We start from the raw sequence: 27,075 nt of genomic DNA, 5'->3' as shown, positions 1-27,075 counted from the left end.
TGCTTCTCATTGAAAAATGATTTGGCTCCCCCATTGTAATCAATCTCTATGCTCTTCGAAACAGATATGGGTAAAAGTTTAGAGTCGCCAGGTATCTTTCGATACCGCCACAAGGTTCAAACCCGAATACTGATCAAAGAGTCGGTACACCAGTTTGTTAGTTCAAAGTCAATACTACTTATTTACACACACAGCAATATCTACTCATGCACGAAATACTACAGACTAAACTATCACTAATGCTAAAGCCTATACTTAGCTTCGGGCGCCCACTCAGTCAGAGGAACAATGGCCGTTGTTTGGTTCTGAGGCTGCTGGGGTCGAAGTGGTACAGGGGAGCAGCAAAGGTCGTCCGTCTGGTAGCGTGCGTTGACCTTGGACTTACTTGCTTCTGGTGTAGCTGGTGGAAGGGTCTCTCTGCTGTGAGAGCCAAGTCCAAGAGAGCGATTCTCTCTTGGGGCCTTCTTCTCATTCCCGAAGTGGACTTCGCGCGCTTTAGGGCGGGCCATGAACTTGGCCCCAATCAATTGGGCCATTTCTTGATCATCCGCATTGATCCTGACCAATAAAGGGGTGGGTGCCCTGATGGCTGGGCGTGTCCTAAGTGGCCGTTAGCCTGCTTTGTTTTCTGCTTTCGGTTTGGGGAACTGGCGCCGCGAGGTCTGGGGCCAGATCGGTTACTTAAGTAGCTTCCTTTGTTCCCGGAGATGGGCCATCCATATGCTAATGGGCCTACAGTTTCAGTCTCATCTGGGAGCTGTTTCTCCAATATGCAGACAGGCTCTGTGCCTGCCTGCTTTCTTAGCATTGTCCATATTTCCCTGCAATCTTTGCAAATGTCCATTTTGAATTCTGGAAGAGCCCATCCCATATGGCTACAGGGCGACTGTGTGGAGTTTGCACTTTCTCCCCATGTCTGCGTGGGTTTCCTCCGGGTGCTCCGGTTCTCCCCCCCCCCCCCCCCCCCCCACCGTCCAAAGATGTGCCGGTTTGGTGGATTGGCCAGGATGAATTACCCTTGGTGTCCAAAAAAAGGTTAGGTGGGGTTACTGGGTTACGGGATAGGGTGGAGGCGTGGGCTTAAGTGGGATGCTCTTTCCAAGGGCCAGTGCAGACTCGATGGGCCGAATGGCCTCCTCCTGCACTGTAAATTCTAATTCCATGATAAACGGGGAACATAACCAGCAGAGATTACCAACCGGAATCTCGCTTCGAACAAATCTTCCCACTCCATGCTCTGCAAAACCCACCATTTTATTTGCAAGGCCTTTAAACACCCAAAACCCTTGGGCCGTAACCCACTCATCCTGTTCCCCCAGTAGATTAAAATCCTGATTGTCAGAAAATTTGATTGTCTATTGCCCCACAACTAACCTGTTTATAGTCCGATTACTTTTCGTCTAGGAGGTGAGGGCATGCCTTTAATGAATTGCTTTTGCTGGTTGCTTAATTTTCTGTAACAATAATTACAGGTGGTATTGATAACCATCAATTCAGTCGAGTCGGTTGTTATCGAAGAACAGTGGTTTTAATCAAATAGAAATGTGCCAACCAGTAGCTCCTCCCGCACGGAGAGCCTGTCCCAGATCGGCCGGTTATATACCTCCTCAGAGGGGCGGAGCCAACAGCAGCATCGATACAACATATCAATGGAACAATGGTAGCAGTGAATACAATAATAGTGACAACGATAATAACAGCAATAGATCAACAGTGAATATATACAATAGCCATTCGTGGCTCACCACAGGTATTTTACCTGCTCGGCTGCAAGCATATGCCATTTATTTATGAAGTTTACACAGCAAAAAATGTAGACCATGGAGTGAAGGGGCAAGTGGCAATGGAAGGAAAGGGATGCGCGCCCCCCCCCCCCCCCCATGAAGTGCACCTCCCTTTCTTCCCACCTTTCACAAAGTGGGCATTAGAAGTGGCCAACCCATTCCTGCCCAACTGCTCTTGCCATCTGTATTTTGGCATTGGCGGCATTGTTAATGAGGCTGATTGAACTTTTAATTATTCATTTATTGGTGGGAGTGCTGCTGAGTTCATGGATAGGTCGGTGGGGGAGGGCGGGAAGATGGTAGGTTAACTACCCAACCTATTTTATGTGCCCCCCCCCCTCCCCCACACCACCTGACCACTTTGGTTTTGTATTCCTACGCAATTCATAAATGTTCAAAAGATTACACTGATTTAATATGAAACTCTTGCAATTTTCACACTTGCATTGGATAGCAGTATATGTCGATTTGGAACAAAAAAAAGAGGGCATGACACACTCAACGTGTCAAAACAGCATCTGTGAGTGAAACCGTTAAGCTTTCAGGTCCGTGACCTTTCCTCACCTCTGTCAAACTGGCATGAATTCACAATCAGGCATTATCTTTTATGATTCAGTTTCTTTATTACAGTGGGTATTTGAAGACACCGCGTGCTTTGAAGATACCGCGTGCTGATCTGCTACTGTTAGCGCTGTAGTAGAAATTAAATTAGGTTATAAGCGGTAATTCAGATGTAACCCATGCCCACTCATTGCAGGGCCTTCAAATGTTGTAATCTGCTGCTTCAAATTGAAGTCGAAGTGAACTGGATGGCAGCACGAGTTGAGGACTTCCAAGGTGACTAACACTAGAAAGCCTGAAAATGTCTTGGCCAATGTCAGGAATAACTTCACTGCATTGCATAAATAGTGCAATCAATGCCACGAGACAGAATGAGATCACTCCACTCCTAATCAGAGGGCAATTAAACTGCAACTTTCCTGTTAACATGAGGTATTTTAGGGGGCACACTGATGTGGGAAATGACAGGATAACTTAGAAGTCGGCCACAGTTTGGTTCCAGAGTTCACTAAAACTGGGCTGTTCCCATCTCATGACCCTCAAGTTGTTGCAAAAGGAGTGCTGTACTCATAGATTTTAGTCAACATCTCTGTTTTAGTCATTTATACCTTGGTTTATATTTCCTCCTTTATCTTTGCTGCATTCAAATCAAGTCTGACAATCTCCGGTTGTAAAAATCCTGAAGTTTAATGTCACCCAATCTAGCATTCTGCACAGTGGACCAACCATTCAGTGATGTGTACAGCAGAAACATATGCTGTTTATTTAATGATGCCCGAGGGCAGCACGGTGGCGCAGTGGTTAGCACTGCTGCATCTCGGCGCCAAGGTCCCAGGATCGATCCTGGCTGTGTGCGCGTGTGCGCGTGTCCAAAACGATTGGGTTTTCCTCCATCACTTGCTGATCCCATCTGCACAACTTATTTCCTAACGTTATATCAGCTGCAATCTTCGATATACAACTCACTATACCTTTTAAAAAATATATATTTTTATTCGTGTTTGGAGTTAGATGCACAAAAACTGAGTTTTGCATGTTAACGACAATGCAACAGGAACAATAACAAAAAATAGAAACAAGAAGATTTGAGCCCCTCGCTATCACCATACGTCCGACTGAGGTTCCAATAATAATTTACATTTATATCTTTACAGTAGTGTTTGGTTTTTTTGGTGATTTGACGGGTTTCAGCTGGGGTTTAGCTCAGTGGGCTAGACAGCTGGTTTGTGATGCAGAACAAGGCCAGCAGCACGGGTTCAATTCCCGTACCAGCTGAGAATTCTGAATTCTGTGTACCTGAACAGGCGCCGGCATGTGGCGACTAGGGGCTTTTCACAGTAACTTCCTCTACTTGTGCCAATAAAAGATTATTATTATTACTGCTTGGTGGTCGGGGTAGGCTGGCTGCTGGTTGCAACATATCTGTATAGAGTCTTGTGAATTTGTTCCTTGTGCCGTTGAATCTCTCCTCAAACCCTTTTATTTCACATTTTATTTTTCCCAGCCTCGGATTCATCCAGGTCTGAAGCCCGGGGTGGTGCTGCTGACTTCCACCCGAGCAGAAGTCGCCGCCTGGCGATCAATGAGGCAAAGGCCAGGGCGTCCGCCCCCTTCCCTGTCCAGAGCTCTGGATGCTCTGACACCCTGAAGATCGCCACAGATGGCCACGGCTCCATCTCGACCCCCACCACCTTGGACATAGCCTTGAAAAAGACCATCCAAAATTCCCCGAGTCTGGGGCAGGACCAGAACATCTGGGTGCGGTTGTCCGGGCCTCCCCGACACAGTTCGCGCTTGTCCGAGAAGAACCCGCTCATACGCGCCTTGGTACAGTGTGCTCTGCACTACCTTGAGCTGCATCAGACTTAGTCTGGCGCAGGAGGCGTTGGAGTTGACTCTGTGCAGTGCCTCAATCTAAATTCTTTCCCCTATCTGGCGGAGCTGGTGGGCTTCCCTTCCATGTGGAGACCAGGTCAAATTCCATCTGCAGCTTTTTTCCTTGCGCCAGCAGTTACACGGTGTGGACTGTGGAGTACTGCTGATCCATCTCGAGTAAGGAGTCGATTGGCCGCTGCTTGGCGTCGTGATATGCATGTGCACAGTAATTATATAGTTATGTAATAATGTATTTAGTTATCGATACGACCTCCGACCAGCAGGTGGTGATAGAGATGCACATGTGACTCCAGAGATCCGGCATTTGGTAGTAGTCGTACTAGAGAACAGTTGCATTAGAAGTAGCTCCAGGAGAATTTACTGAATGCACTAATCATTACTATTTGTATTATAGTTTGTTTGTTATCTTTCCACGTGTTCATTTTGTTAATACATTATCTTACTAGTTAAAGAACTAGATGTTCTATATGCATCCTTACCATGAAACACAGAACAAAGCATGGTACCAAGTGTGTCGCACATTTGAAGATAACTACGAAGAAGACGGGACGAAACAGACCAAAGAAAGAAAAAAAAAAAAAAGTTCTTCCACCTACCTGGTAAACTATGGGCAACTGGAACTCAATGCAAGGAAAGACTGTGAAGTTGGAGATGGAAGGGCTGAAGGCACCTCACCAGCTTCAAGTCACCGGTAATGTAGATGCGAATTGGCGTGTTTTTAAGCAGCAATTCAGACTCTATTTTGCAGCCCTTAGCCTGCAGGCACAGCCTGGCGAGAGGCATATTGCGTTGCTGCTCACGATAACAGGTCCTCAAGCCATAGAAATTTATAATACCTTTGCGTTCAACAGCAAGGTGGACAGGAAGAGCTTTGATGAAGTAATGAAGTGCTTTGATCAGCATTGCTCCCAATTATATATAAAAAAAGAAACATTTGAGCATTATATCTTTCGCACGCGTCCTCTGAAGGCATAGTTTTCTTAGCTACTTGCAGTTGAAGGCGTCAAAATAATGTTCTTTCCTCTGGTGTCTGACCCATAGCCTGGCAGGGTAAAGCATGCCAAACCGCACCTTGCTTTTATATAGGGCGGATTTGGCACTGGTTAATTCAGCCCGGCGCTTGGCCAGGCCTGTCCCAATGCCGTGGTACAGGCAGATGGAATGTTCTTCCACTTGCATCCTCTCGCAACCTTCGGCAACCTCAGGGTCCTCTCTTTGTCCTGGTACTTGTGGAACTTCACTATTATTGCCAGTGGAGGTTGCCTGGCTCTGGGCCACTGCCGAAGCGACCTGTGAATGCGGTCCACCTCCGGGGGTTTGGCAAAGCCCTCCTTGACGCACATCGCCGCTGTATACTCCGTGGAGTTCCTCCCTTATTTCCTCCGACAGCCCCACGATTTTTCTTTAAGCCCTTCTGGGTGTTGATCAGGCTTGCCACCTCGACTTTGAGTACCACGATCCGGTCCCCTTGATGCCTGGCAGCCTTTCCGAGCCTTCACGCCGTTGTCCTGTGGGCCTCAAGCTGCCATTCAATCTTGGCCATTGCCTCATGTTGGGGGGCGTCGCTACCTCCACTGCTGTCTCGATGGCTGCCAGGTGGTGTCTCTTCAGCTCCTCGCTGGGTCTTTGGAGCTTGGAGGTGATGAAGCACGTGGGTTAGCCCTTCAGTGCCTGGGTGCTCACTGAGAACTCTGGAGTCGGCCCTTCCCAATTCCGTGCCACCTTGTGTGGCCGATGGCTCCAAGGCTGAGGCTTCTCTCCCCTCGTTCCAGTGGCTTTCTGCTGGGCAGTTGGCTCTTTCCCATTTTTTGTTCCGATTTCTTGTCGATGCAGTTTGCTGGGAGGTTGTGAATATTGTTGGTGTCCGTTTGCTGGAGGTAATATGTCGTATTTGAGAATTCCGTATGAAAACCACCTTTCGTGCGACCGCTCAGCTCATGGCCTCCACCGGAAGTCTCATCTCACTATTCCTTTAACCCATCCAATGACCAAGCCATGTCACAAAGGTTCCCTCTAATTCCACACCCTTGTTTGCGAATAATCTCTGAGTGGAACCTTATGAAATGCAGCCAGAATTCTATTTGAACAATTTCTATAAACGTTCCCTTACTCACTATTAATGATTGCTTCAAAAAATTCTACTTGATCAGTTAAACATATGCTTTATGTTATCTCTCTGTGATCACCTCATACTTATTCACATGTACAGTCGCTGATGATAGATTTTGTAACGTTCCCACAACTGACAGGTCTGTAGTTTGCTGGTTTCTCTTTCCTCTCTACTTAAATAATGCAGTGACATTTACAATATTTCATAATTTCTATCTCGAGAGCTTTGGAAATTTATGTTGAATGTATCTGCAGTTTCTTCACCTATTTATTTTAACATACTAGATAGGAACCATCAGGTGCCTTTTTAAAACTTGTGTTTAATCCGGTACATGTTTTTCTTCTGTCTTTTTCGATTGCCTTGTAACCACCATTTTGTCCTCTTCCTCCCTGTATGGATTCACTTTCATGAAAGGCAAGTTGTCAGACTTGGTGGTTAGCTCTGTGGTAACTGCCTTTCATACAATCCCTACATTGCAGAAGGAGGCCATTCATCCCATCGTGTCTGCACCGACCCTCCGAAAGTGCACCCTACCTAGGCACATGCCGCTACCCTATCCCCGTAACCCCACCTAACCTTTTAAATACTACGAGGCAATTTAGCACGGCCATTCCACCTAACCTTCACATCTTTGGACTGTGGGAGGAAACCGCAGCATCCGGAGGAAACCCGTGCAGACACGGACGAGGAGAATGCGGATACTCCACAGAGTCACCCAACGTGTAATTGAATCCAGGTCCCTGGTGCTGTGAGTTAACAGTGCTAAACACTGTGCCAACCGTGCCACCTCATATCTGGGTTCATATCTGGGATGCATGATCAATGACCACTAAAGCGAGGTTGTAGTCCAACTGAGGCTTTAATAAGCTAGATGTTTCCCCCAGCAGCTCAGGTACAGAATGAAGGCTGCTGGGGCGGCACGGGCTTTTATACCCCGCCTAGAAGGGCGGAGCTACCATACATCTTAACCAATAGAAACCATACAGTTTCCACCAATGGTGCTCCAGCATACCAAGTACCGTAATACCTCTGCTACCACAATAGGTCTCTGAGGGAGTGTGAGGGGTAAGAGCAAGAAGGCCTAAAATATAAGAAAATAACTGGGTCAAAGGCAGGGAGTTACTTCCAATTGCATTGGGTGGGTTCGACATCGGGAAATTAGGGCAGCACGGTAGCATAGTGATTATCACAGTTGCTGCACAGCTCCAGGGTCCCAGGTTCGATTCCTGGCTTGGGTCACTGACTGTGCAGAGTCTGCACATTCTCCCCGTGTCTACATGGGTTTCTTCCGGGTGATCCGGTTTCCTCCCACAGTCCAAAGATGTGCAGGTTAGGTGGATTGGCCATGGTGAATTGCCCTCAGTGTCCAAAAAAGGTGATGTGGTGTTACTGGGTTACAGGGATCGGGTGGAGTTTGGGGCTTGAGTAGAGTGCTCTTTCCAAGAGCTGGTGCAGAATTGATGGGCAGAATGGCCTCCTTCTGCACTGTAAATTCTATGATTCTATGGGAGTGGAAAGGATTGCGAGAACAGCCAAATTGCGTTTTATGCTGACGTAAAGCGTGACCTGAATGTCCCTTCCCTAGTCAGTGATGGGGCCCATTTCCCGATCATTTGCATGTATCAACATGTTATTGTCAGGTCCCTAAGCCAGAATTCCCCCCGCACGGTCAGAAAATCCATTCACAGTGGCGTGAGGCTCATGCCTGGGCCCTGCCCCCAGACACTGTCCCTGGAATCAGAGGCTGCCCCTCCAGCTATATGTCGTGCGACCCTACCCTTGATGCTTATTTATCCAATTCCTGCACTGTACAGTGGAGAAAGCTGCTGTTGCTTTCGGCGGCTTCAACACCACTTTTCCCGGCCTTTGCCGATTTCCAGGAAAGACTCACCCAAAATCCCAGCGAACTGCCTTTTCTCCAGCAGATCTCAGCATGGGCCACCTGTGGCCAGCTCCGATCTGCTTCCGGGGGAGCCGGGCCTGACTCCAATCAACACCCACTTCTCCCCAGAGTGAAAATTGGATCTGGCTGGGCACTTTCTCTGCCACGTCGAGTAATTTCCTGACTCGAATCAAATGGCGACAATGAATCAAATGCTCACTTAGTAAGCTCGACCAAATGATATTCAGTAAATTATTAATGACAATGTAATTGAATGTAAAAGTAAAATAAATACTGGGCTTTGAAACACTCAGAGATTCAGTGCAACCTTCTTTTTTTTAAACAATTCTTTCATTTCGGACTTGATAATCTAAATATAGCATTGTGTATGCTGGGTTTCATTATCAGAAGTTGTCACTGAAATAGTTGGAGAAAAGATAACCTTTAAAATGTGAAGCATTTTGTGAAATGCAATGTTTTCCATAACAATATCAAGCCAGTCTTGAGTATTCAGCGAGTGACATTTGCCATATAGTCTACTCCATTCACTGGAAGTCACAATGGACCACTGGGGTGCTGATGACATTAGAATTGTTTCCTTCAAGGCATGAATATTTTGCTTGCCAGACAATAACTGCTTTCACGAGCTCTTTGGTTTTGTAAATACAAATGGGAAACCAGCCTCTGCACAGTGCAACTCCAGGGAACTCCCTTTCTTTGGCCTGTTGTTTGAACATTTTAAAATTATCGTCCTTGTTTTCAAATCCCTTCACCTCCACACTCCTTCCAATCTCTGTACCCTCCTCCTTTCATGCAACTCTCCCACATCTCTGGACACGTCCAATTCTATCTTCTTGCTAATCCTAGATTTTTAGCGCAGCCTGGGCCCTACACTCTGGAATTCTCTTTGTAAACCTCTCCACAGCTCCACCTGTCTCCTTGCTGTCTCTTTCTCGCTCTTGCTTTCTCGCCCTTTAAGATGCTCCTTAAAATCTACCTCTTTGACCAGGCATTTGGTCATCTGTCCAAATATTTAAAGGATGGCCGATGTTTTTTTAATGAGGTCAGTGTTGGAAGTGGGAAAACATGACGCATTGGGCGACCCACTCTGAGTTTCTTGGTGGAGGGGGAGATAACTAGAGCTGTATCAATAAAGGTTTTAAATTATTCATATTGTTTCCCAGTGGAAGGCCTCAAGAAATCCTCAGAAGAATGAGAGGTGATCTGATTGAAGCATGTAGGCTCCTGAGGGGACTTGACAGAGTGGATGCTGAAAGAATATTTCCCCTTGTGGGAGAAACTACGGGACACAGTTTAAAAACAAAGGCTCTCCCATTTAAGACAGAGACGAGGCGGTGTTTCTCCCCTGAGGGTCATAAGTCTTTGGAACTCTCTTCCCCAGAGAGCAGTACAGGCAGGGTCATCGAATATTTTTGAGGTAGACCCTTGACTAAGAAGGGACTCAAAGGACATAGGAAGTAGAATAAGATAGCGGAATATCAGCCACGATTATATTGAATGGCAGAAAAAGCTTGAGGGGCTGAATGGCCTACTTCTGCTCCTAACTAGTAGTAGCACACCTTGACTTGCACCAGTAGAAATGAAGGAATACTTAGAAAGTCCTGTAAAGTACAGAAGAACTCTTGGGTGGGAATAAAATTAGAACAGGGAGAGTCATGTTGTGGTTTAAGGTTGACGAATGATGATGTTACATTAATCGCAATTGCTTTGTTTAACTTTGGTATGGTGAAAGTGCTTATTTATTGGCCTGTCTTGGGCTGTAATTCTTTAAATTAATAACCAGGAGCTCAAAGTCCTTTTTCACAGCTACTGGTCCCTATTGAGATTTTAACAAAGGTATTATATAAAGGAGGTTGTTTTTGATGTAGCAAAACAAGGCAATTGTGGCGTGTTCACCCAAAATGCTCTACATGAGGCCCTTTTCATGGGAGATCGATTGTGGGTGAGCAACACCTAACAGGAAGGGAATGAGAGACTTGGGAACAGAGGTAGATTCAGTCAACTTCAGTATACATACTATATCAGAGTAATTTTATGTCGCAAGTTGAGCTTGCTTAGCACTCCACTGCCATGGTGCAGTGGAGACTATTATCTCTTCTATCTATCACTGCCTTTGGATGTGCAAGATCCTGGCTTGAACAGTTAGTGAATGGTTTTGCATAATGCTAAAGTGCTTTTAAACTGCAAAGAAGGCTGTCTCGGTTCCAGCTGGGATTATTCACAAAGGGATGGACTAGATTATCATAGTACTAATTCCAAAATCCTGTTGGACACACGTTCTTGTTTGAGCTTCTCCCGGGGTGTCAGAAAAGCCACACAGTCTGTAATGTGCTGGTGTTGCTGGTTTTCGATTCTGAGATAGCGGCAGAAATGCTGAAGGTGAACTTTGCAGATTTGTACAGTCCAGTGGCCAGGAAGAACCATAAAAAGGATATCCCGTTGACTCATGACCTCTGTGAATGAGACCAGCACACTGGAAACAAATAGCACAATACAAAAGCAATTAATTTTAGACAAAAGAATATTGTGCTGCTGTTTTTGTCACCGCTGTGCTATGCACATCCGACAGGTGCATACAGCAGGAGGTTTTGAAACAATTTTTTCAAAATTAAAGTATGGTCGACAAACTGTGATTGGCCAGGAATGAATATGATCTGTAACATAACTAGCAACGTGCTGTCTCTGAGTTTTTAAAAATATATGCTTCAGCTTTCACAAATTAAACCTTGCTGATTTTGACAATTTACAAGGTGCCCAAGTAATTCTTGTGCGCGCTGCGTGGTACTGTCTCTCATTCTTGCTGTTATGGTTCAATAACCATAAGGATCAATCTGAACCATGTGTCATCTTCTAAATATAGTGTTTCCTGTCAGAGGCAGTGGCCATTCTCAGTAAAATAGTTCACAAGACCACTACTAGCAATTTAAAATTACAATGCGTCAGCATGCAAGTGCTGCACATAATCCGATTTCTTAACCTATGCGTGTGCAACCTAATGATTTCACTATTCAGTACTTTGGCAATTCGCAGATACGGTTTTAATGATAATGGCAATATAGCAGTGCTTTGGAATGATAGAATTGTACAGCATAGATGGAGCTATTTGGCCCTTACAAAGAGCCATCCAATTAGTCTCACTCCCGGCTCTTTCCTTGTATTTTTCCCTTCAAGTATTTATCCAATTTTCTTTTGAATGTTACTATTTATTATGCTTCTCCCATCCCGTCAGGTAGTGTATTTCAGACCACAACAACGCCGTGTTTAAAGAAAAATGTTTCCCTCTGGTTTGTCGGTAGTAGGTAAATTATTGGAGAGAATTCTCAGGGACATGATTTATACCCATTTGGAAACAAATGTACTCATAAGCGATAGCATGGTATTGTGAAGGGGAGGTCGTGCCTCACTAACTTGATCGAATTTTTTAAGGAGGTAACAAAGATGATTGATGAGGGGAGGGCGGTGGATTTAAATGGACTTCAGTAAAGCCTTTGACAAAGTGCCTCAGAGCAGACTGGTACAAAAGGTGAAATCACACTGGGTCAGAGGTGAGGTGGTAAGATGGATACAGAACTGACTCGGTCACAGAGGGCAACGGGTAGCAGGAGAGGGGTGTTTTTCTGAATGGGAGGTTGTGACTAGTGATGTTCCACAGGGATCAGTGCTTGGGCCTCTGTTGTTTGTAGTATACATAAACGATTTGGAGGAAAATGTAGCTGGTCTGATTAGTAAGTTCGCAGATGGGCAGCACGGTAGCACAAGTGGATAGGACTGTGGCTTCACAGCGCAGGGTCCCAGGTTCAATTCCTCGCTGGGTCACTGTCTGTGTGGAGTCTGCGCGTTCTCCCCGTGTCTGCGTGGGTTACCTCCGGGTGCTCTGGTTTCCTCCCACAGTCCAAAGACGTACAGGTTAGGTGGATTGGCCATGATAAATTGCCCTTAGTGACCAAAAAGGTTAGGAGGGGTTATTGGGTTACGGGGATAGGGTGGAAGTGAGGGTTTAAGTGGGTCGGTGCAGACTCGATGGGCCGAATGGCCTCCTTCTGCACTGTATGTTCTATGACACCAAGATTGGTGGAGTGGCAGATAGTGTTGAGGAATGTCAGAGGTTACATCAGGACATAGATAGGTTGGCGACTTGGGCCGAGAAATAGCAAATGGAGTCTAATCTGGACAAATGTGAGGTAATGCATTTCGGTAGGTCTAACATAGAGAGGAAATATACCGTAATTAGGAATATCGAAAGTCAGAGAGATCTGGGCATGCAGGTCCACAGATCTTTGAATTCATTGGATAGAAGGCATAGAATATAAAAACTGGCAAGACATGTTACAGTTGTATAGAACCTTGGTACGGCTGCACTTGGAATATTGCGCACAATTCTGGTCGCCACACTACCAGAAGAATGTGGATGCTTTGGAGAGGTTTTCTGACTGTTTTCATTCGAAAGACGGAGGTTGAGGGGTGACCTGATAGAGGTCTACAAGATTATGAGGGGCATGGATAGACTGGATGGGCTGGCACTCTTTCCCAGAGTGGAGAGGTCCGTCATCAGGGGGCATAGGTTTAAGGTCCGTGGGGCAAAGTTTAGAGGAGATGTGCAAGACAGATTTTTTACGCAGAGGGTGATGAGTGCCTGGAACACGTTGCCAGGGGAGATTGTGGAAGCAGATACATTAACGGCGTTCAAAAGGCATCTTGACAAACACATGGATTGGATGGGTATACAAGGGAGTGCTGAGGTTTTTGGAAAAGGTTGGTATCATGACTGGTACAGTCTTGGAGGGCAGCAGGGCCTATTCCTGTGCTGTATTCTTTGTTCTTTGGCCAATCACTGACCTTCTGTCACTGGAAAAAATTTCTCCTTATTTATTCACTGAAACCGTCATAGTTTTGAACATCTTGATGCAATCATCTCTTCAGTGATCGCTGCTCTGAGGAGAACAAGCTCAGTTTCCCAGTCTATCTATGTAACGAAAGTTCTTTCATTCCGTGTACCATTCCAGTAAATCTCCTCCTCTCCTGGATCATCTCCAGGGCCTTGACATCCTTCCTAAAGTGTGCTGCCCAGAACTGAACACAATACTCCAGATGAGGCCTAGTCATTCTAAAGGCTCGATAAGAGTTTCCTTTCTCAATTGAAAAAGCCACAGATTCCATATGCCTTTCAACCTCCTCTCAACTTGACTTGCCAACTTCAAAGATTTGCGTACATATTCTCAGCTCGCCACGTTCCTGCGCTCCTTTTAAAATTATATCATTTTGTTCACATTGCCTCCGTTTCTTCCTACCATAATAATTATAATCACCTTTTATTGTCACAAGTATGAAGTTACAGTGAAAAGCCCCGAGTCACCACATTCCGGCGCCTGTTCGGGTAAGCTGGTCCGGGAATTGAATCCGCGCTGCTGGCCTTGTTCTGCATCACAAACCAGCTGTCTTATCTCACTTGTCATTTCTCTATGTTAATTTATTGATGTATATGTATATCGGAAAGAGCAGTGGTCTGACTGATCGCTTCCTCGAACTTCCTCGGGTCAATTGCGCTCCACTGTGAACCATCTGAAAATGCGATCTAAATTGCTAACTTCAGATGATTCCACCAAAGATACACATGATGGTTACTCTGACAAAGTTAGAAGAGAGGGGTGGGGGTGGTGGCGTAGTGGTATTGCCACTGGATTAGCAATCCAGAGACGAGGGCGATGTTCTGGGGACCTGTGTTCAAATCCCACCAAGACAGATGGTGAAATATGATTTCAAGAATAATCCAGATTTAAAAATCTAATGATGACTATTGTCGATTTAAAAAAAAAAAAAAAAAAAAAAAATCTGGTTCCCTACTGTCCTTTAGGGAAGGAAATCTGCCATCATTACCTGTCCTGTCCTACATGTCACTCAAAACCCTCATCAATGTGGTTGATTCTGAAATGGCTTGGTAGACACTCAGTTGAAGGGCAATTAGGAATGGGAAATAAGTGCTTTCCTAGCCAGCGACACCTACAGCCGATGAACAAAACAGAAATAAAACTTCTGGGTAACTATTTTAAAAATCCAGACCGATCCCCACACAGTACTCACCCATTCCCCTGACACCCCATCTGCACGGGACTCTTTCCTCCTGCCCGCCCTCGACCTCGATGCTGGGCTTTGGAGACAGCTGTGCCTCCTGGATCCTGTCCAGCCTGAGTGGGAAGGTCGGGTGAGATGAGCACGCAGGTTAAGTGGGCACAGAGTGGCAATCCGATGCTGATTGCTACGCCGAGGAAATTTCGGCCCTATCTCACACTGAAAAGAAACCAAGCCTGATTATTTGTCCAGTTAGCTAACATTGATAACATAGAATTTACAGTGCAGATGTAGGTCATTCGGCCCAGCTAACCTTTTTGGGACACTAAGGGCAATTTAGCATGGCCAATCCACCTAACCTGCACATCTTTAGTCTCTGGAAGGAACCCGGAACACCTGGAGGAAACCCACGTAGACACGGGGAGAAGGTACAGACTCCACACAGACAGCGACCCATGTTGGGCCAGGATTGAGCTCACTGCTCCCTTCACCGATTAGAAATAGATAAAAGGGGAACTTCATAAATAATTAGGCTTTTTTAGAGTACCAGACCTTTTTAAACTATTTTGTTTTCAGTATATTTTTAGTATAGTTCTTTCATAACAGTAACTCTAAAAAATAAAAAGTAAACAGTAACCTCAAAGAAAAAGATTAATCAAACATAAAGTGCTTTGGGACATGTTGAGGCCGTCATGAGTTGTTCACGTTCATTCATTCTTACGGGCTTCTGACATATTGCCATTTATTGAAGTTTGTTTTCCTTCCTCGTGAGTTGTTTTTTTGTATATAGGATCACTTGTAGCTGAATATTGCCCACAAATGCAGTGAAAATTGATTGTATTTGAAATTCTTGCAAGATTGCAAAATGGCAAGAAGTGCAAATATAGAAACTCGGTGAGTTATAAAATATCTAGAAGAAAATGCTCTGGTGGTTAGCACGCAACCTCAAATTAGAAATTAATGTTCGTTTTGAAATTCTCCCAACTGCAGTGATTCACATTTGAAGTGGTATAAAATGAACCGAAATATACCCACTAGAATGATTAAATCAAACATTATATTGTCAGCCCTGGCAATGAACCTCCACTGGCTGGATGTCAACCGTAACCACTTGCAGATTTGAGCCATCTGTTCCAAGGATATTTGCAACCAGGTTGTACCGTGGGGCCAGTGAAAACCCTTTCCTTGCTACGTGTGCTGGCCTGCTGTTCTCTGGGGAGGTGTGCATGAGCTGGATGCCTTGGGTGCCACCTCGTACAGCACTTATAATGGTTCACTGCTCTCACAGCTCATCTGGATGCTGAACCAAAGCGTCTTTTCCAGCCGCAACATTTATTTCTATAGCTGCCGAGATTTGGCAGCTATTCTTTTGTCCTATGCAATCCACGGAAAGGCTATTTACCTTGTTAAGTATCGTCATTCCTTTAATGTCACGTGTATTTTGCTGCCGCCCTGGATCCCACACTGAAGTTCACTTGCAACAGCTTGCAGACCGGTCAGCCCGAACCTTGCAAGGAGTTTAGACTGCCAGTCAGGGTCAGGAGGCCAAAGTTGTTGACCAGGAAGTAGACATTCCACTGTCCATCGGGATTGACAACCTCACTCTGAAGGTCCTCCATCGACAACTTCACAAATCGTGGATCAACGATTTCCAGCAAACTGTCTCTCGCTGTTGAAACCTGCACCAGGTTTGTCGAGGTCACAGTTGTCATGTGCATCCAGTTGCTGCTCCAACCGAACCATGCGGTCTGAGATTTAAAAAGAGCGGGAGCTGCGAGTCGGAGCGGAGATTTAAAAAGCGCGGGAGCTGCGAGTCGGAGCGGAGATTTATAAAGCGTGGGAGCTGAGAGTCGGAGCGGAGATTTAAAAAGATCGCGGCCTAGTTTTGGGAACCGTTCGGAGGAGGAGGAGCAGTCTCTGTCAGGGAGAGATCCTGAGAACATCTAAGACCCTAAGAAGGTAAGTAAGTGATTTTTACTCTCTTTTACTTTTATTACCTTTTCAAATTGTGTATGTGTGTGTGTGTGTGGGGGGGGGGGACTGAAGTGACATCACAGAACAGCTGTGACCTGAGTGGCTGGTTGGGAATCTACACTAAATTAAAAAATTAAGCATTGGTAACTAATTAACCATAATTACTGAATTATAATTTAGAGGGGTATCTAAGCCAGAGATCAGAGAGTACTATATTTAGCTTTCACATTTATAGTAGAAATCTAGTGCTAGGAAACAGATAGTTAACAGTAACTTTAAACAAAATTTAAAAAAAAAACTTTTAATTCTAATTTACTAATTAATTGATGCAATGTCAGTTAGAGGGGTGCAGTGCTCTGACTGTGAGATGTGGCAGGTCCGGGAGGCTTCCAGCGTCCCGGATGGCTTTATCTGCAGAAAGTGCACCCAACTGGAGCTCCTCACAGACCGCATGGTTCGGTTGGAGCAGCAATTGGATGCACTTAGGAGCATGCAGGTGGCGGAAAGCGTCATAGATCGCAGTTATATAAATGTGGTCACACCCAAGGTGCAGGCAGAGAAATGGGTGACGACCAGAAAGGGCAGGCAGTCAGTGCAGGAATCCCCTGTGGTTGTCCCCCTCTCGAACAGGTATACCCCTTTGGATACTGTTGGGGGGTGGGTAGCCTATCGGGGGAAAGCAGCAGCAGGAGCAGTGGCACCACGGCTGGCTCTTATGTTCAGAAGGGAGGGTCAAAGCACAGAAGAGCAATAGTAATAGGGGACTCTATAGTCAGGGGCACAGATAGGCGCTTCTGTGGACGTGAAAGAGACTCCAGGATGGTATGTTGCCTCCCTGGTGCCAGGGTCCAGGATGTCTCTGAACGGGTAGAGGGCATCCTGAAGGGGGAGGGCAAACAGGCAGAGGTCGTTGTACATATTGGTACTAACGACATAGGCAGGAAGGGGCATGAGGTCCTGCAGCAGGAGTTCAGGGAGCTAGGCAGAAAGACAGGACCTCTAGGGTTGTAATCTCGGGATTACTCCCTGTGCCACATGCCAGTGAGGCTAGAAATAGGAAGATAGAGCAGCTAAACACGTGGCTAAACAGCTGGTGTAGGAGGGAGGGTTTCCGTTATCTGGACCACTGGGAGCTCTTCCGGGGCAGGTGTGACCTATATAAGGACGGGTTGCATCTAAACTGGAGAGGCATAAATATCCTGGCCGCGAGGTTTGCTAGTGTCTCACGGGAGGGTTTAAACTAGTATGGCAGGGGGGTGGGCATTTGAGCAATAGGTCAGAAGGTGAGAGCATTGAGGGAGAACTAGGGAATAGGGAAAGTGTGGCTCTGAGGCAGAGCAGACAGTGAGAAGTTGCTGCACACAGCGGGTCATGTGGCCTGAAGTGCATATGTTTTAATGCAAGAAGTATTACGGGTAAGGCAGATGAATCCAGAGCTTGGATTAGTGCTTGGAACTATGATGTTGTTGCCATTACAGAGACCTGGTTGCGGGAAGGGCAGGATTGGCTGCTAAACGTTCCAGGATTTAGATGTTTCAGGCGGGATAGAGGGGGATGTAAAAGGGGTGGCGGAGTTGCGCTACTGGTTAGGGAGAATATCACAGCTGTACTACGGGAGGACACTTCAGAGGGCAGTGAGGCTATATGGGTAGAGATCAGGAATAAGAAGGGTGCAGTCACAATGTTGGGGGTTTACTATAGGCCTCCCAACAGCCAGCGGGAGATAGAGGAGCAGATAGGTAGACAGATTTTGGAAAAGAGTAAAAACAACAGGGTTGTGGTGATGGGAGACGTCAACTTCCCCAATATTGACTGGGACTCACTTAGTGCCAGGGGCTTAGACGAGGCAGAGTTTGTAAGGAGCATCCAGGAGGGCTTCTTCAAACAATATGTAGACAGTCCAACTAGGGAAGGGGCTGTACTGGACCTGGTATTGGGGAATGAGCCCGGCCAGGTGGTAGAAGTTTCAGTAGGGGACCATTTCGGGAACAGTGACCACAATTCAGTAAGTTTTAAAGTGCTGGTGGACAAGGATAAGAATGGTACTAGGATGAATGTGCTAAATTGGGGGAAGGCTAGTTATAACAATATTAGGTGGGAACTGAAGAACCTAGATTGGGGGCGGATGTTTGAGGGCAAATCAACATCTGACATGTGGGAGGCTTTAAAGTGTCAGTTGAAAGGAATTCAGGACTGGCATGTTCCTGTGAGGAAGAAGGATAAATTCGGCAATTTTCGGGAACCTTGGATAACGAGAGATATTGTAGGCCTCGTCAAAAAGAAAAAGGAGGCATTTGTCAGGGCTAAAAGGCTGGGAACAGACGAAGCCTGCGTGGAATATAAGGAAAGTAGGAAGGAACTTAAGCAAGGAGTCAGGAGGGCTAGAAGGGGTCACGAAAAGTCATTGGCAAATAGGGTTAAGGAAAATCCCAAGGCTTTTTACACGTACATAAAAAGCAAGAGGGTAGCCAGGGAAAGGGTTGGCCCACTGAAGGATAGGCAAGGGAATCTATGTGTGGAGCCAGAGGAAATGGGCGAGGTACTAAATGAATACTTTGCATCAGTATTCACCAAAGAGAAGAAATTGGTAGATGTTGAGTCTGGAGAAGGGTGTGTAGATAGCCTGGGTCACATTGAGATCCAAAAAGACGAGGTGTTGGGCGTCTTAAAAAATATTACGGTAGATAAGTCCCCAGAGCCTGATGGGATCTACCCATGAATACTGATGGAGGCGGAGAGGAAATTGCTGAGGCCTTGACAGAAATCTTTGGATCCTCACTGTCTTCAGGTGATGTCCCGGAGGACTGGAGATTAGCCAATGTTGTTCCTCTGTTTAAGAAGGGTAGCAAGGATAATCCAGGGAACTACAGGCCGGTGAGCCTTACTTCAGTAGTAGGGAAATTACTGGAGAGTATTCTTCGAGACAGGATCTACTCACATTTGGAAGCAAATGGACGTATTAGTGAGAGACAGCATGGTTTTGTGAAGGGAAGGTCGTGTCTCACTAACTTGAAAGAGTTTTTCGAGGAGGTCACAAAGATGATTGATGCAGGTAGGGCAGTGGATGTCGTCCATATGGACTTCAGTAAGGCCTTTGACAAGGTCCCTCATGGTAGACTAGTACAAAAGGTGAAGTCACATGGGATCAGGGGTGAGCTGGCAAGGTGGATACAGAACTGGCTAGGTCATCGAAGGCAGAGTAGCAATGGAAGGATGCTTTTCTAATTGGAGGGCTGTGACCAGTGGTGTTCCACAGGGATCAGTGCTGGGACCGTTGCTGTTTGTAGTATATATAAATGATTTGGAGGAAAATGTAACTGGTCTGATTAGTAAGTTTAGCAGACGACACAAAGGTTGGTGGATTTGCGGATAGCGATGAGGACTGTCAGAGGATACAGCAGGATTTAGATTGTTTGGAGACTTGGGCAGAGAGATGGCAGATGGAGTTTAATCCGGACAAATGTGAGGTAATGCATTTTGGAAGGTCTAATGCAGGTAGGGAATATACAGTGAATGGTAGAACCCTCAAGAATATTGAAAGTCAGAGAGATCTAGGAGTACAGGTCCACAGGTCACTGAAAGGGGCAACACAGGTGGAGAAGGTAGTCAAGAAGGCATACGGCATGCTTGCCTTCATTGGCCGGGGCATTGAGTATAAGAATTGGCAAGTCATGTTGCAGCTGTATAGAACCTTAGTTAGGCCACATTTGGAGTATAGTGTTCAATTCTGGTCGCCACACTACCAGAAGGATGTGGAGGCTTTAGAGAGGGTGCAGAAGAGATTTACCAGAATGTTGCCTGGCATGGAGGGCATTAGCTATGAGGAATGGTTGAATAAACTCTGTTTGTTCTCACTGGAACGACGGAGGTTGAGGGGCGACCTGATAGAGGTCTACAAAATTATGAGGGGCATAGACAGAGTGGATAGTCAGAGGCTTTTCCCCAGGGTAGAGGGGTCAATTACTAGGGGGCATAGGTTTAAGGTGAGAGGGGCAAGGTTTAGAGTAGATGTACGAGGCAAGTTTTTTACACAGAGGGTAGTGGGTGCCTGCGACTCGCTACCGGAGGAGGTGGTGGAAGCAGGGACGATAATGACATTTAAGGGGCATCTTGACAAATACATGAATAGGATGGGAATAGAGGGATATGGACCCAGGAAGTGTAGAAGATTTTAGTTTAGTCGGGCAGCATGGTCGGCACGGGCTTGGAGGGCCGAAGGGCCTGTTCCTGTGCTGTACTTTTCTTTGTTCTTTGTATGTCAAAGTTGAGAGGTTGAGTGTTGACTGATAGCAACAAACTGAAAATACAAAACTCCATGTGTATGGCGTGGTGTTCCCAGCACTCTCCTTTACAGAGTGAGGCACGGGGAATTTCTGCAAATAAGAATAAAAGCAGTGGAACAACTTCCACCTCTGCTACCTCTCCCAAATATTGGACTTCATCGAGCGTGCCAAATATGGAAGTACACCAGTGTGCCGGGATCCCCAGCACCTTTGGCCTCTTGAATCAAAGTTCACTCCATTGGCTGGGTCATGTGAGCGGATGGGATGATTCCTGCATCCCCAAAGACATGGGGGAAGGATATTCTGGCCGTTCTCGCCAGTGGGGTTTTCCAGTCCCGCCCATGGTAAGCCCCCCTACTGCAGGCTTCTGGTAATGCCTGGTGGGGTCTATGGTGAGCTTGCTATTGACAGGAGGTCAACAGATCACCCACATCTATGATACGAGGATGTCTGTAAGTGAAATGTCAAGTTGACTGCGATCAGAGTCAATGTATGGGAATTCCCATGCAAGCAGTCAGGGAAAGAAATGACCAAATGTTGGAAACAAGATCCCGTTGGAAGGAACAAATATAAGTCAACCTTGTACCAATTGTAAAGCTGTGCCAGCTGCAGAAAGGACTACCAGTGACGAATCAACCTCCACAGACATAACAGACGATGTTCAGTGACATACACCCTTGCAGTCCATCATCACTCAAGACAGATGAATGTTGATGAATATTTTTTTCTGTTCTGCATTCCAGCTTCACGTGCAGAGTTCATCATGAATATGTAATGAGGACCAGTCTGGGGAACCTGGCTTGCATGAAACACACGAGTATGGTTCTAGTGACACAGTTGCTTCACTGCTCTCTCCGAGAATTTACTTCCTTTTTTCTCCTGTCCCCTGGGTTTCTGCTGCTGCTTTGATTCCTCTAACTTTGTCTCTCCTCCCAACCCTTTTATGCTGAGATGTTGTTGGGTATTGGGACCATCTCCAGTCAGTCTGAAGCCGCCAGGAAACCAGGGTGCACAAGGATCATCAGAGCACAGGAGGAGGCCATTCAGCCTGCCATATTCATGCTGACTCTCTTTAAGAGCTAACCGAAGCTCATCCCTTCCCCGAAGCTCATCTCTTCCCCCGTCTTTTTCCCTGTAGCTCTGCAAATCCTTTCTCCTCAGTTAATTGTCCAATCCCCTTTTGAAAGTGTGATTGAATCTCCCTCCATCACACACTCAGGCAGCGCATTCCAGATCCTAACCACTCCCTCTGTAAAATTTGCAAGAAAACGTTTGAAGTGTTCGTTGATTAAGCACAATGACAAATGGACGATTTGATTCCGGGGGGTGGTGGTGGTGGTGGTGGTGGTGGGGGAGGGGGTGGAATGGATGTGTTCAGTGGAAGTATGTGGGATCGCAATTTGAGGCTTTTCATCTACTGTTTATCTCGAGCCATCCGGACAGCTCTTTGTCCCTGTGAAGCAAAGAAACAATACTGGATGTTTTCCTAAAGTCTTAAATCCACCAGTGCGTGCACATTTTAACACTTGTCCTTAACAATGTCCATCTTTGTTTCAGCTTTCCGATGGCGGGGGTGAAAATTCTGCAGGAAGTCAGCAGAATGTACAACAGGTTGGAATTCAGAGTTTTGTTCAAGAACTTTTTCAAGCACAGTACAGGTAACAATGATGAGCAACATTTTAAATATAGCTTAATCTCACTTAATCTTCAATCACTTGGAAGATTTTTTATTTTATACTTGCAAGACAATGACTAACTTGCCTGTAGGAATTTTGAAACAGGCGTGGTGTTTCTCTCGCTGCTCCGCCACTGGCTTGCTGTCACTGAAAGCATTTTGAAAGGTCTTCACAATAAGTGAATGCTACAATTTTGAAAGAGCCTGAAATCCAATCCGCAGCCACACGGCCCTGGGGATGCTTGTATAATGGGGACAACTCTAGCCAGTTAGGGAGGTTTCCCAGAATCTTGTATCTCCGGGACAGTGCTTTGGTTGGCTTGAAGTCACAGCTCTTGCTATTTCTCAGGGAGCTGCTCTGCCGCACTCTCCATTCATGATGTTACTGGTGTGGCTAATTAGGGATGTTTCCAGACATGTCTTACTGCGACCGTGATTTTAATCAATAGAAAGGGCTGGTACTTTGAACATTCCGTCCCTTTTTAAGTGCCAATTCAGATTAGCAGTCACTTGCTGAGGGACAAAACGTATTCAGATTGTTGAGGGGGAAAAAAAGAGGTACCAGGAACTGTGCTTCAGTGGGTATGGGCTCAATTGTGAACGCAAGTAGCAAAGATTCGCCAGTCAGCAAAATAAGATACAGAGCTGAACAAAATTTGATGTTTCTTGGGCATACAAAGAAGAATGTCTCTCTTTGTTAGTTATAACAATCGGAAACATCCAGCAAATGAGGAAATCACTCCCCCTTTCCCGCCCCCAGCCCAAGAGATCACAATGTATTGCTCACGGTGTCTGCTTTCGTGCTTTTACTTCAGGTGATTACAGCCCTGTTTTAGCTTGAATTTGGAAATGCGACTTGGTGACTTCTGCACTACTTGGTTTCAATTTGCACAGCCAATAAAATAGTTTACCCACAGTTATTCCTGTTAATCTTGTTGGCAAATCAGAGACAAAATGGAACCTGTAGTGGGAACAGTTTTTGAAAGGAAGAAGTTAGGCAACTGTGTTTTATTAGTTTATAGATGTGCTGGGTTTGTTTTGGCTGACTGACACACACACTCTTAAGCATTCCTTCACTAAAGTCTGGGTAATTAAATCTTCCAGCTAATCAGGAAGGTTTACTGGAATAAATTTTCTCTAAAACAAATGCACTACCTTCAACTTTGACACATTTATTGGAGCAAAATATCTTGGTAATGAAGATCTGTAATAGATTGGTAACCATACCTGAGTACACTCCTGGAATGCATTGTGAGATGTTTTGCTGTGCCATATAAATAAAATTGTTGTTTGGTCAATACCTGAGCAGTTTCACATATTTGAGGAGTATCCTGTGAGCTGTTTATTTTTTAAAGCACTTCATGCAAAATTCTCTGTTCTCTTCCCTTAAGTTGTTTTTATATGAAGTTGTGTGCATGTGAATGATAGTCCCTTTCAGTATGTGTTCCCTTAGAGGTTTAATAACATGATTGCTATGATCAGACTGATTGAAGTTAAACTTCAAGGCACAGGAGTAATTCCCTCTTCATGTGCTCCTCGTGCCATGGTCCACAGCAAATGAAGTGAGTCAGCGATGCTGTAAATACAGGGAAGTCAGGTTGGGAAAGGCACACTTGTAATGGAAGCTGTCCTAGTTTTGGTCCATTTGAAATTAATGGGCGGTATTTTCTGCTCCTCCCTGTGCTGGGTTTGGCGGTGGAGACGGCATTTAGTCCATGCTGGGAAGATCTAAGGCAGCTTTCCCAGCCTGGGCCAATTGAGGCTCTTAATGCCCCTCAAAGGCCTCTTTCTGCCGACACTGGTATTAACCCAGTGGTGGGGCGGACATGTTGCATGACATGCAAACCTTTGTAGGTTACTTGTGGCCTCCCACTTGGATCCTTCATTCCAAAGCACTCAGTGCCTGATTGAGAGACCTGGAATTGTGAAGAGGTGGAGCCCACTGAGAGCCCCCCATCCCCGACCTGGGAATCTCCCTCTGTCATCATTTACCTCTTACCAAATTGGTCTACAATCTTTGACCACAACTTTTGACTGTTGTTTCACCGGCTGCCACCAGCCCCCCAGTGACTCTGCTGAGCAAAAGAACTGCCAGTCTCTGATTGGCTGGCAGACTGTGGGTAGGACCTCCCACCCCTGGAGTTCTGAGTCTGTGACAAGCCCTCTGGTGACTTCCTAAATGCCTGATTAGCTTCAAATGCAATGAGCCAGGGGAGTCACTGCTTGTCGTTCACCTGTCAGCTGATGGCCAAGACCCCTGTTATCTTCATAAAATTCTCCAATGGTTGCAAAGTCCACCATAATCTTTGATTGGAATATGTTCCTTTCCCGTTCATTTTTCTGCCTTCTTGGCACCAGGTGATCCAAAGGTCCCCTCGTAGAAATAGGAAAATCTCTCCAAGAAAGTTGATTTTGTAGTGGACAAGTAGTACTTCAACAGAGCGGCAGAATCAATCATTGACACTTGTGATCCTGTGAACATCCACTCTTTGCTTATATATTCTGAAAGCATAGTTAATTTAAAATTAGACTCTGAGATTTCTTTAGAATTCTATAAAGACTAATCCTTCCAGTATAAATTAAAATAAGGTTTTGTATGTCATGATTCATATATGTAATGCATCATTTTACCATTGAGACCAACACAATGGCTTAGATTTCCTTGCAAAATAAAGCTGAGGCTAACTGTGTTCTTGTGCAGAATCAATGCAGCAACTGCTCGCAAGGGGCAGAATTGCAGTTAAACTCTCACAGTGGAAAGTTGCTGCCTGAAAGCTGCTGCTCCACCATTAGCTTTGTGGGAACATCACAGTGGTGCCTGATTACTGTGATTAAGTTATTGTATTTTTGCTACGGGTACAAACCAAACACTCCAGAGAAAGTTAAGTGTTGTCCATGCCACTCTAAATACCTATTTCACAATGTGAAAAATGTAAATTACTGCTAAGCTACCTCTCTGGCGCTGAAAATTACCTATTACAAATGTGGATTTTCCTTTCTTAAAGGTGTTGACAGTTTTTGGACATTTCAAATATGTAGCATATAAATTTAAACTTTTTAACAGCATTTCCTCTTTTCTCTATATCTGAATCCAATGTCTCTTTCCCTCTATTTCTCTCTCTCTATAGCCAAATTGGCAATCAAGTCACTCACTCTAATTTAAACTTCCATAATCTGATGGGGTAAAAAGATACTCGGTTGCTTCCCCTGTTCATACAGATTTCAGCTGCCCTGTTTCCCTCGCTGTGACACTATCATCTTGCATTGCCCCCAAACTTTCTGTGCAAAAAATATAAAATCGAAACATTCAAGGGCAAGACTAATTAATGCTGTTGGATGCCCAGCGAAGTTACAGTCTGGCCCAAACCATTTTTTTCTTCACTGTTTGATCCTCTTGATTCCTGATCCTTTGCCACTATTCCCAACAGATCTCTGGAGTATGTTGGTCTAACAGCTATGTTGCTACCAGTTGAACTACTCGGCGCATCTGTAGGAATGCAGAAGTAAGAGTCAGCCTGACTTGCTCTTTATAAAAGTTGGAATGTTTCTATTTCTGTCACAAGCGGGAAGTGGCATTTCCATATCTTGCTGTATTAGCATCCACAAGGGCCCAGGCAAGATCAGGAAATTTAGAATATGGAAAGTCATACGTCTTATCTTGTGTCAGTAGAAATGAGAAGTGAAGTCATTGCTGTAGCTTTGTTAACAACATTGGGATAGAAAGGATTGGAATTGTTTTGGGTGACCAATTTTAAAGGATGAATCATGATTAAGACAGACTGGTTGATCAAGCCAGAGTGGTGCCTCCCCTTCTCACTGTTGCACAATCAGCTACAGATCAGGTCAATAGAGATACGATTTGAGGCTTCCAATGTTTCCTTTGTACAGCAGTGTCCCTTGGAAATATTATCCATAGGTCAGCTTCTGCATGTGTTCTGATGATGCCAACCTCTACCTCTCCCCTATCCCATTCCACTCTGCAGCCATCTCAAGTTGCTTATCTAACATCATTGAAGATAATGAGGGCTAATATCTTCCAGGTGCCGCAGACTGAGAAATTGAGAAAGCTCTCCTTCCTGGAAGAAGATATTCTCTCTTATCCTCCAGCATTTCTGCAGGGTGGGGTGGCCTATTAAAGACTCAAATAACCCCCTTGGTCCAAAACAAATTCTGAGAAATGAAAACAGAAAATATGACACGAAGAACTCCACCCTTAGAAACCAGGATGTATTAATGCTTTCTAAACAGCAGTCATTTCTACCTACTGGTTGCATTTTAAGCAATTTACTTATCGTACAGCTCTTGAATTTGAAAACCGGTATTTTCACATTTCAGATCGGTCAACTTTTAAATTCCTATTTCAGTGTGAAATACAACAATCCTCAATCTGTAAAGGAAACCAAATATTCAGTTTGTCAAAGCTAACTCACTTTTAGCGATGTGTTTACCACTGGATAAAGTTAAACCAATTATGGTTTTGTTCATTAAGGTTTTCAAATGAGTCACAACCTGCTGTACAAAATCAAATTGCAGTTGTCCAAAACTAATACCCTGAAGATCTGAAGATGAAATGTTGGTTGACAACACACCATGTGCAAATCTGAACTGAATAATAATTGCTGTTTTTGATTTCCCCCCACCCCGCGCCTCATTTATCTTTACATTTCTCATGTAATTGAGAACTTAAGCACATCAAACCGTTCGCATGAAACAGTTGCGCTAAAGATTGTTTTTCGTAATTGAATCCCAATAATAAGTCAAAGGTTTAGAAGAATTATACAAAGACAATAGACTCTATTCATAAATGGCCCGATTGAGAAACC

At 45.1% G+C, this 27,075-nt stretch overlaps 1 protein-coding gene across 1 annotated transcript in view; it reads left to right on the top strand.

The window, feature by feature from the left end:
- The window catches only part of usp43a (ubiquitin specific peptidase 43a), a 601,867-nt gene that overhangs the window by 103,623 nt on the left and 471,169 nt on the right, over positions 1–27,075 (top strand). The window contains exon 3 of the mRNA XM_072483264.1: positions 22,135–22,235. Coding sequence (XP_072339365.1) covers positions 22,135–22,235 — 101 coding nt within the window. The remainder of the gene's footprint in view (positions 1–22,134; positions 22,236–27,075) is intronic.

This window comes from Scyliorhinus torazame, chromosome 18 (assembly GCF_047496885.1).
Source record: "Scyliorhinus torazame isolate Kashiwa2021f chromosome 18, sScyTor2.1, whole genome shotgun sequence".
NCBI lineage: Eukaryota > Metazoa > Chordata > Chondrichthyes > Carcharhiniformes > Scyliorhinidae > Scyliorhinus > Scyliorhinus torazame.
Note: the sequence above shows the minus strand (reverse complement) of the source record. Positions and strands in the feature narration are given on the sequence as shown.